The sequence below is a fragment of the Monocercomonoides exilis genome (genome assembly GCF_001643675.1).
Source record: "Monocercomonoides exilis strain PA203 chromosome Unknown scaffold24-1337568, whole genome shotgun sequence".
In the NCBI taxonomy this organism is placed as follows: Eukaryota; Preaxostyla; order Oxymonadida; family Polymastigidae; genus Monocercomonoides; species Monocercomonoides exilis.
The window spans coordinates 250,001-266,748 of record NW_027150569.1 but is presented as its reverse complement, the minus strand read 5'-3'; the positions used below and the strand labels follow the sequence as shown (position 1 = coordinate 266,748).

At 31.0% G+C, this 16,748-nt stretch overlaps 3 protein-coding genes across 3 annotated transcripts in view; 1 reads left to right on the top strand and 2 right to left on the bottom strand.

Annotated features, from left to right (window-relative positions):
• Window positions 1-3,467: 3,467 nt before the first annotated feature.
• On the top strand, window positions 3,468-5,929 carry MONOS_14613 (putative Signal recognition particle receptor FtsY). Its single transcript, XM_067867427.1, has 5 exons — window positions 3,468-3,607; window positions 3,665-3,781; window positions 3,833-4,020; window positions 4,072-4,121; window positions 4,201-5,929. Exons 1-5 carry the CDS (start codon window positions 3,501-3,503, stop codon window positions 5,923-5,925), a joined length of 2,187 nt encoding a protein of 728 aa, XP_067726812.1. The 5' UTR covers window positions 3,468-3,500; the 3' UTR covers window positions 5,926-5,929.
• A 1,295-nt stretch (window positions 5,930-7,224) lies between these two features.
• On the bottom strand, window positions 7,225-15,180 carry MONOS_14610fu14612 (uncharacterized protein; the record flags this gene model as incomplete). The annotated part of the gene is made up of 2 exons (XM_067867426.1): window positions 7,225-7,578; window positions 7,816-15,180. 2 exons carry the CDS (start codon window positions 15,178-15,180, stop codon window positions 7,225-7,227), a joined length of 7,719 nt encoding a protein of 2,572 aa, XP_067726811.1.
• A 1,243-nt stretch (window positions 15,181-16,423) lies between these two features.
• Window positions 16,424-16,748, bottom strand: part of MONOS_14919 (uncharacterized protein) — a gene marked incomplete at both ends in the record, with an annotated part of 5,315 nt that continues 4,990 nt past the window's right edge. The window contains one exon of the mRNA XM_067867758.1: window positions 16,424-16,748. This exon is cut by the window's right edge and continues 4,409 nt beyond it. Within this exon, the coding sequence (XP_067726810.1) occupies window positions 16,424-16,748 (325 nt within the window).

The following is a 16,748-nucleotide window of genomic DNA, read 5'->3' as shown; positions in this document are numbered from 1 at the left end:
TATCTCATTGTTAAGGCTGATCATCGAATTGAGGCAGCAGATTCATATGGAAAGCCTGCATGATGTGTAAATTGAGAAGGGAATTAGAACTATAAATTTCTGAGGGAAAACAATCTGTTTTTTATCGAGAAAGATGGAAGCAAAACAGAAAACACAAATATTACAAAATTTAGAAGAGCAAGAAATTGAAGCATTTGATGGAGAAAAGGCTGTTGAAAAGGTGGGTCAGCTATTCAGATGATTAAACGCTGAAAATTGAATGTTCTCATTTTATGTTTATCGATTTCAACTTATTTTTATTTCAAAAATATTATTAAACAGTTTTTTGTTCAAGAAATTGATTACTTATGTAGTGTAATTGTTGTTTTCATGTTTTTTAAACCAGCAAACTTTGGTTTTGTTCTGTTTATTGAAATTTTGATATTTTTTGGTAATGTTTTAAGTTTTTTTCAAAATTTGTAATAATAACAATTGGAAATAAATTAAAAACGAAAAATAAACAATAATAATAATATAATTATGTATATTTTCGCATAATTAAACAAAAATATTTTCGATTCAACCCCACCTTTAATGGAAAAAATTTTTGATCAAACGTCGGAATTTTTTATGATATCAAAAAAAATCACCCAAATTATCCATAACAGAATAATCGAAAACAACAAATACGGTTAAATGAAAATCGAAAAGGATTTTTGAAATTTTCATTTAATGAAATATTCAATTATTGCAAAAATAACGAAAAATAAGACTCATATTCCCTCGATATTAATGGAAATGTTGGGTTCAATGGAAGTTCCAGGATAAAGTGTATTCTTTTTTTGGCAATACATCTTTCTTTCGCTTTTCTTTTTGCTTCTTTCATTTCAGTTTTCTCCCTCAAAACATCATTCAAAAATTCGAGTGTTTGCTTCAGAATCACAAAATGAAGGTGGATTGTGCAGTATATGAAAGATTAAGCTACATGCCACTAACAAATAATCAGAAACTTTTAATTTATCAAAAACAAACTGTAGACGAATAATTGTGAACGATGTTTTCAACTATCCGAAAAATCTTTCAACAACAACTCTTTGAGATGCTGACTCAGGAGTTCCAACAGGTTTTGTTATAGATGCTTTTAATTCGGACTTTGCACCGATGTTTGCTGAATCTGCTAGAATTTTTGCTCCTCCAAGTGGAGATTGATAAGTTGGATAATGATCCTTAAATATAGTGAAGTCATGAGTAGAACCTGTGCTCACAGAACTGAAAGTGCTGACTGTTCCCAACCTGGGATAATACCCACCTCCGATTTTTCGCAATACATTTGACAATTACCACAGAAATATTTTTTTCCAAATTCCAATATTCCTTTTGAACAAGAAAAATGTTTAACTGTGCAATCAACAACAATGCCTTCATTATCATATCCTGTTATTCTTTCTGGTTTGAATGAAATGAACAATTGTGAAAGTTGATTTATCAATTTTTCAACAAAAGAATGAAGAAGATGAACTGTTGATGTTTGAGATGAATGTCTTGGCTTAGCAAGAAGATGAGTGTATGTGCAAGATCCATGATGAAGAAAGTTGAGAAGAAAAAGGAGCTATTCTTCAAGAGAATTAATTGCTTTTGTTCTTCCTCGTTATGGGTGTGAATAATCGGAAAGAAGACATTAAAGAATGGTGAACTCTGAACGAGCAACGCCTATCAGTCGAAAAAATTGCAATTGATGATACTGTAAATTTTTTTAATACTGAGTTTATTAAACTTGGTGGAACTGAATCTTTTTCATCATGTTATTGATTTGGTATTGCATTTCTTTGTTCTAAATGTTCGAAAATTAATAATTAAGGATTTTGAGACATGATGAATTATCAGAAATGTTTGTTAATAACAATTTTGACCATTATTTCAATTCTTCTTAAATAATCATTTTCCCTGAATTTTTGAATTTTGAATTGAGTCAATCAAAACTAATTTGATTTCAGATGAATTGAATAAAATTGATATATTTTATTTTGAATATATTCAAATTGAAATACTAAAATAAATGTGGAATAGTTCTATTAATTTATTAATAAATTAATAAAAAATGATACAAAAAATACAAATAATCTCGAAAACTTTAAAAAACAACACAAAGAGCTTTGGAAAAAATTTGTTGTTAGTGTCTGAAATATCTGTCTTTTCTCTTTTGTCAGTGACAATTAATGACAAATAATGACAAAAAAATTTATCTGCAGACATTTCCTGCCAACAAAACATATGATGGGAACTTGATCACATTTATTAATAATTTAATTTTTTCTAAATAATAAAAATCCTTGTATATCGATTTTCGAATTATTTATTTTTGTTTTTAAGAATTGTGAAATTGTTGAAAATAAACCATTTTTGACAAATCGAAAATATTATGTCAGTCATTTTGTCTTTGTTTCAATTTTCTTTTGTCATGCCACAGAGGTTTGAAACAAATAATTCATATTTTCTCAAATTTCTGTTCCCGCTTACGTAACTATTCTGAAAAGAAAATAATTCCATTGTTTAGGTTTTATCTCAATTATAGTGTAATTAAGTGAGTGGGAACAAAAAAATGATGAAAATATAAGATTATCATCTCATATGAAAGTTTAACAAAAGGAACTTTTCAAAAAAATTGTGTAATAATTCTGACTTGTTTGAAAATAAAACAAAAGGTATTTTTCAAAATAAAATTTGACATTTCGAATAAAAAGTTTTCCTTATTTGCATTATGAATGGTGTTCAGGGACTTTTGTTCGAATAAAATCACATGGGAAATTATTTTTTGAAATCATAATATTTTTTATAAAAATTTCTGTTTGAATTTTCACTTCTAATGCTTGTTAATGAACACAAAAAAGTGAAAACTCTAGTTCAAAACATCTCTGTAATTATTTTTCATCATCCATTTTTAATTAAGAACATTGAGATGAATCAAACATTTCAATGAAAATAATATTTTCTATTGCTTGAAATTTTCAAAATTTTCAACACTCCGAAAAAAGTTATGATTTCGAAAATAATCAACCAAGCTGATAATAAAAAAATATTATTTTCAATCAAAAAAATCAATTCACACATAAAAAGAATTCAAAGTTCGAATTTTTTCCGATAATCTTTTTCAATTAAAATTTTTTTTTCAAATTGAATAGAGTTTGTTTTTATGTTCCGAAAAAAAATATATAACATCTTGCAGATTTGTGTGGGAATAAGTATTTTTGATTATACTATTAAGTCTTTTTATTTCTTTTTGTCTTTCTTTCTTTTTTTTTTTTCTGTTTATCTTTTTATCTTTTTTTCTTTTTATCTTTTTATCTTTTTATCTTTTTATCTTTTTTTCTTTTTTTCTTTTTATCTTTTTTTCTTTATTCTTTTTATCTTTCTTTCTTTCTTTCTTTTTCTTTCTTTCTATCTTTTCTTTTTATTTTTTCTTTTTTTTCTTTCTTTTTTTTCAATACCATAATTAATGAAACACTTATTTTAATCTCGAAAATATGGAAAATATATATCTGTACGCTGTCGGATTTCTATGGAAAACACTTATTTTGGACTTTCCAGTTCATTTTATCATGCTGATGGCGCTTATACATTTTTCTTTTTTGTATGAAAAAAAGATTTCTTTCAAATTGTCATTAAAGGTTGATATTCGGAATCATAGGTTTATGGCAAATTCAACTTGGAATATCCTTGCATCTATTGCATTTGTAGTTATTATTGATATATGTCTAATTGTGATGTTTTACAAATTCGAAATGCTCAATGCGTCATCTGTTCAGTTTGGTGCTTAAAGTTTAATGATTGAAATAACATTCCATTGATTTTTTAGAATAAATGAAGGGCTAAAAGGAGCAAAAGAAGATTTTTCCTTTTATCAACATCTTTTGGGGAAATTTCTGGATGATTTGAAGAACAATAAATTTCAGAAAACAAAAGCTTTTATCATAATTGTAATAAGTACATTAGCTTCCATTTCAATGATGATTAGCCATACTGTTTTATTTATTTATATTTTAAGTGTGCATCCAATCATTTTTTTTCAAAATGGAATGAATGTTTGTATTTTAGCAATGATAATTTGTTTTCTACCAATTCTCAGGAAGAGATTAACTTCTCCAGTTTGATGCATGAAGGATTTTTATTTTTTCTATAATTTTATTTGTAATAATTTTCATTTTCTTATTGTAATAAAAAAAGAATTTGGATCAAGAACAGAAAAATAAATGTTCCGAGGACTTAAGCTCATCTTCCGATAATAAAACAGATAGCGCACAATCAGATGAGCAATTAGGCGATAATTCGCAATCGTTTATTCACAAGGACAATGATTTCTCAGAAAATGAAGAAGAGAAGAAGAAAATGGAAGAAGAAGAAAAAATTCAAGAGGAACGAACAAGAAAAGAAGAAGAGGAAGAAGAGAGATTGAGAAAAGAAGAAGAAGAAAGGAAAAAGAAAGAAGAAGAAGAAGAACGAATTAGGAAGGAGGAAGAAGAAAGACTTAAAAAAGAAGAAGAAGAGAGGAAGAGAAAAGAAGAAGAAGAGGAGAAGAAGAGAAAAGAGGAAGAAAGAATTAAGCGAGAAGAAGAAGAAAGAAAGAAGAAAGAAGAGGAAGAACGAATAAGAAAAGAGGAAGAAGAGAGAAAGAGGAAAGAAGAAGAAGAAGAAAGAAAACGAAAGGAAGAAGAGGAAAGACTTAAAAGGGAAGAAGAAGAACGATTAAGAAAAGAGGAGGAAGAAAGATTGAAACGAGAAGAGGAGGAGAGGAAGAGGAAAGAGGAGGAAGAGAAGAAGAGAAAAGAAGAAGAAGAAAGGCTTAGAAAAGAGGAAGAAGAAAGGAAGAGGAAGGAAGAGGAAGAGGAAAGAAAACGCAAAGAAGAAGAGGAGAGATTGAGAAGAGAAGAAGAGGAGAGGAAGAAGGAAGAGGAGGAAGAGCGCTTAAGAAAAGAGGAAGAAGAGAGGAAGAGAAGAGAGGAGGAAGAAGAAAGGAAGAAGAAAGAGGAAGAAGAGAGAAAACGAAAGGAAGAAGAGGAAAGGAAGAGGAAAGAAGAAGAGGAACGATTAAGAAAAGAAGAAGAGGAAAGGAAAAAGAAAGAAGAAGAAGAAAGAAGAAGAAAAGAAGAAGAAGAGAGAAAGAGGAAGGAAGAGGAGGAAAGATTAAAGCGAGAAGAAGAAGAGCGAATAAGGAAAGAGGAAGAGGAAAGGAAGAGAAAGGAAGAAGAAGAAAGGCTTAGAAAAGAGGAAGAAGAAAGGAAGAGGAAGGAAGAGGAAGAGAGGAAGAAGAAAGAAGAAGAGGAAAGAAAGAAGAGAGAAGAAGAAGAAAGACTTAAACAAGAAGAGGAGGAGAGAAGAAGAAGAGAAGAAGAAGAGAGAAAACGAAAAGAAGAGGAAGAAGAAAGGTTGAGAAAAGAGGAAGAAGAAAGAAAAAGAAGAGAAGAGGAGGAAAGATTAAGAAAAGAAGAAGAAGAAAGAAAACAAAAGGAGGAAGAAGAGAGAAAAAGAAAGGAAGAAGAAGAAAGAATTAGGAAAGAAGAAGAAGAGAGGAAGAAGAAAGAGGAGGAAGAAGAGAGAAAAAGAAAGGAAGAAGAAGAAAGAATTAGGAAAGAAGAGGAAGAAGAGGAACGGAAGAAGCGAGAAGAGAGAAGAAGACGATTTGAGATGGAAGAAGAAGAGCTGAAGAGAAAGTTTTTTGAGGAAAGGAAAGAGATGAGGGAGAAGATGGAGGAAGAATGGAAGCAAGAAAGAGAACGGCTGCTGAAAGAGAGGGAAGAAGAAGAAAGAAGGGCGAAAGCGGAAGAGGAAGATGCGAACGATGAAGATGAGGAGAGGCTGAGGCAGCAGAAGGAGATGGAAGAATTGAATTACTCACAGCACACACAAGTGCTGAGCGGGATGGAGAGAGAAGAGGAATGCTCGTTTGAGTAGAAGAGAATGGAGAGGTGGGGGGGGGGGGGAGGGGAAAAAATGAAGTTAAATAAAATAAAATAAAAGAAAAATAAAGAAATATTAAAATTAAATAAAAAAGAAAGAATAAAAGGAAAAAAAAAAAGAAAAAAAAAAGAAAAAGAAAACATTTATAAAAAGAGAAAAATAAAATTATGATTATTCAATTCTGATGAAAATGGAAATAGAGATTTCTTTTTTTTATCATTTTTTTTTCCTTTCGAAATTTTTTTTTTTTTTTTTTTGAATAATTTGAACTTGTTGTTTTTGAACAAATGATCATTTATTTTGAATTGTTCCTTTTTTTGTTAATACCAATTATCAATTCTTCGTTTCTATCTAATTTCAAACCGTTGCGAAATATTATTCTTTTTATATTTTTTCAAATTTTTTGACATATTTTCTTGTCAAAATTAGTATTTTTTTTAGCTTCTTTGTTCTGTTTAATAGTAATTTATTAACATTGTTGCAAGTGAAAAAAAGAAAAGAAAAGAAAAATAAAATAAAATCAAAATAACACCAAATTTTCTTTGAATCAATTCAGTGTTTTCTTATCCAAAATTGTTTTTGACGCAAAACATTCATTTCACTTTGTGAAACTTTTGTTAACATTTCATCTTCGCAATAAATTGATTTCTTGCTTCTTTTATCAATATTGACTCTTTTTTTAACAAATTCAATAAAAAGGAAATGTGAATAATTATTCCTTTTATCATTCTCAATTAACATTCAATTTATGATTTTATTTTGGTTTTTATCCCTTTTGAATGAAAATAATGACATTACAAAATAAGTTAAAGAAAGTTCTAATGCTGATTATTACTTGATGTTCTATTGAAGAATGAAATAAATAAAATTTTCTCTATACATTCAAATATAACCAAATTATCAGTTGAAACACAAAAGAATATTTTGAAAATAAAATCAAAAAAAGAAAAAAAAATCGATCCATTACAACTGAAAAAATATGAAAAAATCTTTCGTAATCTTTCTTTTGAACAATATACAAACAAAAAAAGAACATTAAAAAATGAATTTTCAAGAAATGAATGCTTTTTAACATCAAAACTCGCCACTAACATTTGATAAAAAAAATAGATGTTTAATAAAAGAAAAATCATTTTTGATGATGATATTCAAATGAAAATCTGAAAAAAAAATATCTTTTTGTAAATAAATAAATAAAATCAAAAAAATAAATAAATAAATAATTTTCTCTTAAACATAAATTAAAAAAAAAGAAAAGAAAAAAGAAGAAAAAAATTCCGCAATTCAGACTGTTTAGAGAAGGGAGCGAATAAGAAGAGCACTCTCAGATAAGATACGATCTTGAATGACTTTTTGAAATGAAGGAGAAATGAAGATTTCAGCTAGAGGGCTTGGAGATGTAGAGGAGGAGGAGGAGGAGGAAGAAGAAGAAGAATAATTGGAAGAATGAGAAGAAGATGAAGTAAGTGAAGAAGAAGAAGAGGAGGGAGAAGAAGAAGAAAGAATTATTGGAAGAGCAGAAAGAGGGAATATTTGGATGCAGTGTGATAAAAGCACAGAAATGAGTTGTTTGAGATTTTCATTGGATTTATTTTGAGGCAAAGGCAAAGAAGACAAAAATGAAAAGCATTCCTTCCAATGCAATGGCTGAAAAGGGAAATAAGATTTTGAATTAATAAATTAATATTTTTTGAAATAATAAGAAAATTTTAAAGAAAAAAGAAAAGAAAAGAAAAGAAAAGAAAAGAAAAGAAAAGAAAAGAAAAAATAATTATTGAAAAAATTGAACATGAATAAATTAAAAAAAAAGATATTCGAAAAGAATAATAAAAAGTTAAAAAGAGAGAAAAATAAAATGAAATAAAAGATAAATAGAAGACATACAGTTTCACAGGCAGATTTCGCAAACTCCACAAAAACAGAGTGATTGCACCTGAAATAGCACAATTTCAGAGCTTCAATGAATTTGTCTTCGCGAATGAGAGAAAGCAAGGCAAGTGAAGTCAATCCTCCAAAGGCAAACAGAAAATCGATTGATTTTGACATGCATGTCAAATTTTGTAATGGTGGCACATAAAATGGGTCAAAAATACCTTCTCCACGCTGTTCTGAAATAGGCAGATTAAAACACGAACAACAATATTCCCACAATTGAGAAATAAGAAAATGAGCAAGATTTGCATTGAATTCGATGGAACAAAGCAAAATTGATTGAGTTAAGCTGATCAAATGAATGAAAGACAACTCGAATGAACTGAATTTCAAGCAGAAAAGACGAGCTAAACATGAAAGAGCAGGAGAAGATGAAAAGGATGTTGGGGTAAAAGAAGAAGGCAACGAAAAAGAAGAAGAAGATGATGAATTTGAGGAAGATGAAGAAAAGATAGAGGAAGAAGAGGAAGAGGAAGAAAAAGAAGATGCAAATGAGCACAAAACAGAATAGGCAGCTAAAATTGAGTCAGCTGCATCAATTGAAGCAGGCCAAAAGAACGGAGAAATTAAATTCTCCGTTTCTCGCATGTTTTGCACCACCTGTTTTGGTGATTTCACTTCATTGAAAATTTCGCTATGAAAAGAATGAGGAAAAATATGAGACAAAATGAAGTTGATTATATCTCCCTTTGTTATTTCTCCTTCTCTTTCTCCTTCTCTTTCTTCTTCTTTCAATTTGCAACAGAATGAAATGTCTTGTCTTGAGTGAAATTTGACTGAAAATGAAGATTTTGATGGATTTGATATGAATTTACTATTGCTTTGATTGATTTCTTCTTTTTTGTTTTCTTCTTCTTCTTTATTTTCATTTTCTTCTTTTTTCTCTTCCTTCTCTTTCTCTTTCTCTTTCTCTTCCTTCTCTTCCTTTTCCTTCTCTTCCTCTTCATCTTTCTCTCCATCTTCAAACAAAACACTCTTAATGAATGAAAATCCCAAACAAAGTGGAGAAAGAAAGAAATTAAGCCAATTAAAATGTTTGCTGTTGCATTTCTGAAGCAGAAGAAGAGAAGGAAACAAAGAAGAACTTAAAAGAATTTCTTTATTGTTGTTAAAAATTGTTTGGTTGTTTGTTTCATTATCTTTTGTTTTTAGCTTTCTTCTTTCTCTATTTTCTTCTTTTTCTTCTTTTTCTCCTTTATTTTCTTCTTTCTCTTTCATTTCTTCTTCTTCTTTTTCTTTTCTCTTCTCTTCTTCTTCTCTTCTCTCTTTTTCTTCATTTTTCTCTTCATTTTCTTCCTCTTCCTCTTCCTCTTCTTCATAAATTCCATTCATATCCTTCATAATTCTCTGTAACAGAAAGAGAAAAAGAGCAAAAGAAGAGAAAAGCAAAGAAGACAACGAATTTACAGCTAAAATTCCTCTTTTTAGCAAAGTTAAGCTATTTTTGTCTGTTAATATTGAAGCAATGTCACTGAAAAGAGGGGGAAGAAGAGATAAAGGAGAAGAAGAGGAAGAGGAAGAAGAGAAGGAAGAAGAAGAAGAAGAGGAAGAAGATAAACTTGACTCAAAATTAGATTGAATGGAAATCTTCTCTTTATCTTTCTCCTTCTCTTCTTTCTCTTCTTTCTCTTCTTTCTCCTTCTCTTCTTCTTCTTTTAATTCTTCTTCTTCTTCTCTTTCTCTTTCTCCTCCTCCTCTTCTTCCTCCTCTTTCTCCTCTTCTCCTTTCAATGTTTCCAAATTGAATGTCACCAAACAGCCAAACGAGAGAAAGAAGCTTTTGAGAAGGAAAACAAACATTGTTGATGACAGAATATGTGGAAGAAGAGAAGGAAGAAGAGAAGAAAGAAAGAAAAGAAGGAGAGGAAGAAGGAAGAGAAGAAGAAAAGGAAGAAAATTGATTCTGAGAAGGAGAAAGAGAAGAAGGAGGAGGAGGAGAAGAAGATGATATAGAATTATTATCAAAAGTTTTTCTTCCTTTTATTTCCTTTGCAAAGCAAACTTGTCTCATTTTGCTTGAAGAAATCAGATATTTTTCATTTTTCTCTCTCTCGATGCATTTTTTCTCTTCTTCGCCATTTATTCCTTCAAATCTATTCCGAAATTGCAAGTTTTCTTCTTCTTTTCTTCTTCTTCTTTCTTCTCTTTCTCTTTCTCTTTCTTCTCTTCTTTCTTCTTCTTCTTCTTCCTTTTCCATTCCATTTTCAAATAATTTTCTATTTTTATTCTTATTTTTGCTATTTTTATTGAAATTTCTGTTAAACTTTTCAAAATCTTCTTCATTCAATGGAACAAAACTTGATTCATTCAAAAACATCCATTCTTCTTCTTCTCCTCCTTCTCCTTCTAATTCATTTTCTTCTCTTCCTTTTCCCCTTCCTCTTCTTCCTCTTCCTCTTCTTCTTCCTTCTTTTTCTCCTTTTTCTCTTTCTTCTTTTCCTTCTTCTTCATCAAAACCAACAAAACTCTGAGAAATTGACTGAAAAGACAGTTGAAATAGAGAAGTTAACGTAGAAGCCAATGTTTTGTGCTCAAAATACTCATTTTCTGTGAAAGAAGGGGAAAAGAAGGAAGAAGAAGAAGAAGAAGAAGAAGAAGAAGAAGAAGAAGAAGGAAGAGGATGAGGGAGATAAGACGAGAGAAGAGAAGACAAATCAGGGTGGAGAAGAGGAAATGATTCTGATGAGGAAGAAGAGGAAGAGGAAGAGGAAGAGGAAGAGGAAGAGGAAGAGGAAGAGGAAGAGGAAGAGGAAGAGGAAGAGGAAGAGGAAGAGGAAGAATAAGAAGAATAAGTTGATGAAGAAGATGAAGGAGAAGAAAGAGGAGAAGAAAGAGGAGAAGGAGGAGAAAGAGAAGAAGAAGAAATCATGTTATTCTTTATTTGTTTATTGATTATCTCATTTTTGCAATGTGATAATTTCATCGAAGTTGAATGAAGAAAACCAAATTTGTCAGAAATTGAATGGAAGAGAAGGAGAAAAGGAAGACGAACAGAAGATTTTGATTGAATATTTGGTGGTTCTATGAAAGAAGAAGGAGAAGAAGAGGAAGAGAAAGAGGAGGAAGAGGAGGAGGAAGAAGAAGAGAAAGAGGAAGAAGGAGAAGAAAATGAATTATTTAAAGAAGAAGAAGAAGAAAAATTGCAATTTTCAGGGTTTTTCAAAGAAGAATGGAAGAAAGGAAGAACAAAATGAAGCAAAACATGAGAAATGAACGACGTGATGAAGGTTATGCGATTGAGAATGGAGTAAATAGGATTATTCATTTGATTATAATGAAGAAGAAGAGAAGAATTTAAAAGTGGAAGAGAAAGAGAAGAAGAAGAAAGAGAAGAAGAAGAATGAGAAAGAGAAGGAGAGGAAGAGGAAGAAAATGAAGAAGAAAGAGAAGAAGAAGAAAGAGAAGAAGAAGAAATGTTGAAATTTCTATTTATTTCAAACAAAAACAAAGGAAATTTTATCAAATGCAAAGAAGAAAGAAGAGAAAATGAGTCATTTTGAAGATGTTTGAAAAGAAGAGAGAAAATTACGTTTGGTTTGCGAGAGAAAAAGAAGGAGAGGAGGAAATAGAGAAAAGAAGGAAGAGAAGGAAGAATTGAAATGGGTTGAGAAGAAGAAGAAGGAGGAGGAGAAGAAAGAGAAGAAGGAGAAAGAGAAGGAGAAAGAGAAGAAAGAGAAGAAAGAGAAGAAGAAGAAAGAGAAGAAGAAGAAGAAACAAAATAGCAATCCACAAAGGAAGAAAGAAGATTCCAACCTTTTCGCTCTGAAATAAATGTGTTTATCATTTTTGAGAGGGAAATGCCATCAGAAATTGAGTCAATCAAATTGTCAATCAAAAATTTTGTTTTATTTTTCGTTTTTTGAGAGTTATTTGTGATGAAGTTGTGGATGGAGGAGAGGAAGGAGGAAGGAGGAGAAGAAGAAGAACAGGAAGAATTAAATGGAGGAGAAGTTAATGAAGGAGAAGAAGAATGTGATGATGAAATGGGAGAAGAAGAAGAAACATTAGAAAAGCAATCCAAAGAAGAAAAAGATTGTTTCAATAACAAAAGTGCCGCGGCAAAAAGATGAAGAGGAGACGAAGAAGAAGACGAAAGAAGAGGAAAAGAAGAAGTTTGAGAAGAAGAAGAAGAATTTGAAGAAGAAAAAATATATTTTCTTTCGTCTTCTCCTTCTCTTCTTTCTCTTCCTTCTTCTTCTTCTCCTCTTTCTCTTTCTCCTCTCTTCTTCTTCACCATCCCATTCATTTCCACGCATTTCGATGGAGAAAACTCCAACAAAGAAGACAAAAGCAGAATTTCAGCTGGAGTTAAGCAATTTTCATTGAAATTTGAAAAGAAAGAAGAAGAAGAAGAAGAAGAAGAAGAAACGGGAAGAAGAACGAAAAAGGGGAGAAGAAGAGGAAAATTGAGAGAAAGAGACTTGATTGTGAACATGAAGGAGTCCATTTCATTGAGATAATGAGAAGAAGAAAGAGAAGAAGAAGAAGAAAGAAAAGAAAGAAAAGAAGGAGAATGAGAAGAAGGAGAAGAGGAGGAGGAGGAAGAAGAAGAAGAAGAAATACCAATCTTTTGCTTAAAAAGTCGCAAAATGATGAATTTGACCAAAGCCAAACGAATTTCCCTGTTTCGAATGAAAAACGCATCGTTTTTTGAGAGTTGAGAAGAAGAAGAAGAAGAATTAGTTCCATAATTTTGTTGTTGCATCAAACGAGAATTATTAATTTCTTCTTCTCTTTCTCCTCTTTCTCTTTCCTCTTCTTCTCTTTCTCCTCTTTCTCTTTCCTCTTCTTTTCTTTCTTCTTCTCTTTCTTCTCTTTCTTTCTGATACATATCACATTTTTGGCAAAGAAGAATCACAAATTTCAGTTTTGCTTCGCCTTCAGCCAAAAACTGAGCAGCCAAATTGAAAAAACCAAGTTTCATCAGACGAACACCGAGGAAGAGAGAAAGAGAGAGAAGAAGAGAAGAAGGAGAAGAAGACGATGAAGAAGAAGGAGAAATTGAAAGAGAAGAAGGAAGAGGAAGAGGAAGAGAAGAAGAGGAGGAAGAGGATGATGATGAGGAGGAGGAAGAAAGAGATGAAGATGAAGAATTAATTAGAGAAGAAAGAGAAAGAGAAGAAGAAGAAGAGAATTGTTGGAAAGAAGAGGTACGAGGAATAAGAAGAGGAGCAGAAGAAGAAGAAGATGATGATAATGATGAAGAATTTTGAGGAACTGAAATGGAAAGAGAAAGAGGAGAAGGAGAAGAAGGAGAAGAAGAGGAAGAAAGCGAAGAAGAAGAAGGAGGAGGAGGAGAAGAAGAGGAAGAAAGCGAAGAAGAAAGAGAAAGAGAAGAAGAAGAAGAAGAAAGAGAAAGAGGAGAAGAAGAAGAGAAATATTTCAATGAATAGTTTTGGATGGAAGAATAAGTAGAAACGAAGGAATGAAGAGAAAGTTGGTTAGAAAGAAGATTGAGAAGAGAACGAAGAGAAGAAGAAGAAGAAGAAGAAGAAGAGGAAGAAGAGGAGAAAGAAGAAGGAGGAGAAAGAGAAAGAGAAGAAGAAGAGAAAAGAGAAGGAGAAAGAGAAGAAGAAGAAGAAGAAGAAGATAAATAGAATTTCAAAGAATCCAATGTTCTGATGTTTCTTTGGATGAAATTATTAGCCAATAATATTTTATATTCTTCTTCTTCATCCTCCTTTTCTTCTTCTTCTTCTTCTTCTTCATTTTCATCATCATCATCTTCTTCTTCTCGTTCTCTTTCTCTTTCTCCTTCTCCTTCTCCTTCTCCTTCTCCTTCTCTTCTTCTTCTTTCTCTTCTTTCTCTTCTTCTTCTTTTCATTTCTCTTTTTGTGAAAGAATGAAATTTCTGTTTTAATTCGTCAAAAAGAAGGAGAAAAGAAGAAGGCTGAAATGAATGAATGCTCCACCCTATACAAATAGAAGAAGAAGAAGAAGAAGGAGAAAGAGAAGAAGAAGAAAGAGAAGAAGAAGAAAGAGAAGAAGAAGAAAGAGAAGAAGGAGAAAGAGAAGAAAATTGAGAAGAATTGTATTTTGTTACGTTTTTATCTTTTTCTTCTTCTCTTTTTTCTTTATTTTCTTCATCATTTTCTTCTTTTTCTCTAAAAGAAGAAGAAAAAGTGGAAGAAGAAGAAGATGAAGAAGAAGCTAAAAACGAATGAGAAGAAGAGGAAAGAGAAGAAGAGAGAGAAGAAGAAGAAGAAAGAGAAGAAGAGAAATTTATTGGATGGTTTGAATGAGAAGTGATTTTCGTTAAAGAAGAAGTCGAAAATGAAGGAGAAGAAGAAAGAGAAGAGAAAGAAGGAGAAGAAGAAAAGGAAGAATTTAATGCAGAAGAAGAAGAAGAAGAAGAAGAAGAGGAAAATGAAGGAGAAGAAGAAAGAGGAATATGAGAAATCATTACAGGGGAAGAAAGAGAAGAGGAAGAAAGTGAAGAAGAAGGAGAAGAAGGAGAAGAAGAGGAAAGAGAAGAGGAAGAAAGAGAAGAGGAAGATGAAGAATAAGTTATTCTTGTTAAATGTGATTGTTTTGTGGAAGAAGAAGAAGAGGAGGAGGAGGAAGAAAGAGAAGAAGAATTTTGCTTTGTGATAGAATTTTTGAGGGCAGAAGGAAGATAAACTGTTTGAAAAGTTTCTGGTTGGACGACTTTGTATGTTAGATTAGTTTTGTTGAATGAATGAGAAGAAGAAAGAGAAGAAGAATTTAATTGAGAAAAAGAAGAAGAAGAAGAAGATGATGATGATGAAAGAGGAGAAGAGGGAGAAAGAGAAGGAGAAGAAGAAGAAGAAAGATGAGTAGAGGAGGAAGAAGAAGAAAATGAATTTGAAGAAGAAGAATTAATTTGTCTTTCGAATGTTTTGCTCACAACAAGAAGAGAAGAGGGTGTAGAAATCAACTGTGACGCATCAAAAATGGACGACTTTGAAATATAAACCAGCCAAAATGAAAGACGAGGAAAAGAATTTGTTTTCAATGAAGAAGAAGAAGAAGAAGAAGATGATGATGATGATAATTGATCATGTTTTGCTGTTCCTAAATAAGAATTGTTATTTGTTTGAAATTTGGAAGGTTGAAAAGGTTTGTCTTCTTCACATTCAAAAGATTGCAAGAGAAGTTGAGGAGTAATGAAAGGTGACACAGAAATAACTGAAAATGAATCATTTGCTGAAAAATTTGAATGTGAAGATGATATTTTCTGATTATTTTGTGAATTTTGAGAATTTTGACTGAAAAAATGATTGTTCTGAAGATTTGATGGAAAGAGAGAGAAATAAGGCGATTTAACTGTAATGGAATCGGAATCAAATGTGACCATGTTTTGCGCTTCCAATTTAAGCTCCTTGTCTGCTCCATCGCCCACAATAGTTTTTTCGTCGGAGAAATTCTCATAATTCTCCGATTGAATTAAAGTTTCTGGTTTGTTTTGATTGAAGTTGTCAAATTGTTCTGATTGAAAATAGATGGGATCATTTTGCGATTGAAAAGAAGAAGAAGAAGGAGAAGGAGAAGGAGAAGAATGAAGAGAAGAAGAATGAGAAGAAGAGAGAGAGAAAGAAGGAGAAGGAAAAGAAGAAAAAGAAGAAGAATGAGAGGAAGAAGGAGATTGAGAAAGATAACGAGAAAATGAATGGAAAGAAGGAGAAGAAGAGGAAGGAGAAGGAAAAGAAGGAGAAGGAGAAGAGGAAGAAAGAGAAGAAGAAATGGAAGAAGAATGAAATGAGTTGGATAAATATGAAGATGTTGGGGAAGAAGAAGGAGAGAAAGAAGAAGAAGAAGAATATGAAAATGAAGAAGAAGAAGGTGGAGGAGAAGAAGAAGAAAATTGATTTCTGTAATTTTGAGTAAAAGGTTGATTTTGGATAAAATTTGGTGAAAAACTTGAAGAAATTCTATTTTGATGCGTTTTTTGAGGAGAAAATGCGAAATTTTCATTGAAATTCTGTTTATTTCTTCTTTTTTCATTCAAAAATTGATTTTCTCTTTCTCTTTCTCTTTCTCTTCTTTCTCTTCTTTCTTCTCTTCTTTCTTTTCCTCTTTCTCTCTCTTTTCCTTCAACAAAAATGAAAGTTTCATTGAAAACATTTACTTCTTCAAAATCTTCTTCTTCTTCTTCTTCATTTCCTTCTTCTTCTTCGCCTTCGACAATTTTTGTTCCTCCAAAGCTGAATTCTGATGAGTTTTATTAAAATTAAATAGGACATATTTGGATAAAAGAAAGAAAAGAAAGAAAAGAAAGAAAAGAAAGAAAAGGATGAATAAACATAAAAATATGAAATAAATGTTTAAATGAAATAGATTAATAAATATCATAATGATAAGAATAGAATTCAAATAGAGAGGCAAAAAAAAAAAAAAAAAAAAAAAAAAAAAAAAAAAAAAAAAAAAAAAAAAAAAAAATTTTTTTTATAAAAAAATAATTCACAACTCTTTCAACCATTCAATTCCACATTTATTCACTCCCTCCTTCCCTCTTCTCTCTCTCTCTCTCTCTCTCTCTCTTTCTTTCTTTCTTTCTTTCTCTTTCTCTTTCTCTTTCTCTTTTTCTCTCTCTTTATTCTTCACATACCCCTTCCTTCTCTTATTGGCACTGCTTCTATAGGCAATTCATTCAAAATAACTTGAGGTGTCACTTTTTCAATGAAAGGCGAAATTTTCACTGAATTTTGTGAATTTTCATTGAAATTTCCTTTTTTTCTGTTGTTTTCTCTCAAATTTTGAGGAAAACTTGAAATTTTTTCAATTTTTTCTCTGTATTTTTGAGGAAAATTAGGTTTGTTCTGAATATTTTGGCTATTTCCATTGAAATTCTTGTTATTTTGGTTATTTTGATTGAACTTAAAGTTTTGTTGGTTCAATTTCATTGAATGAAGCTGGAGTTGAAGA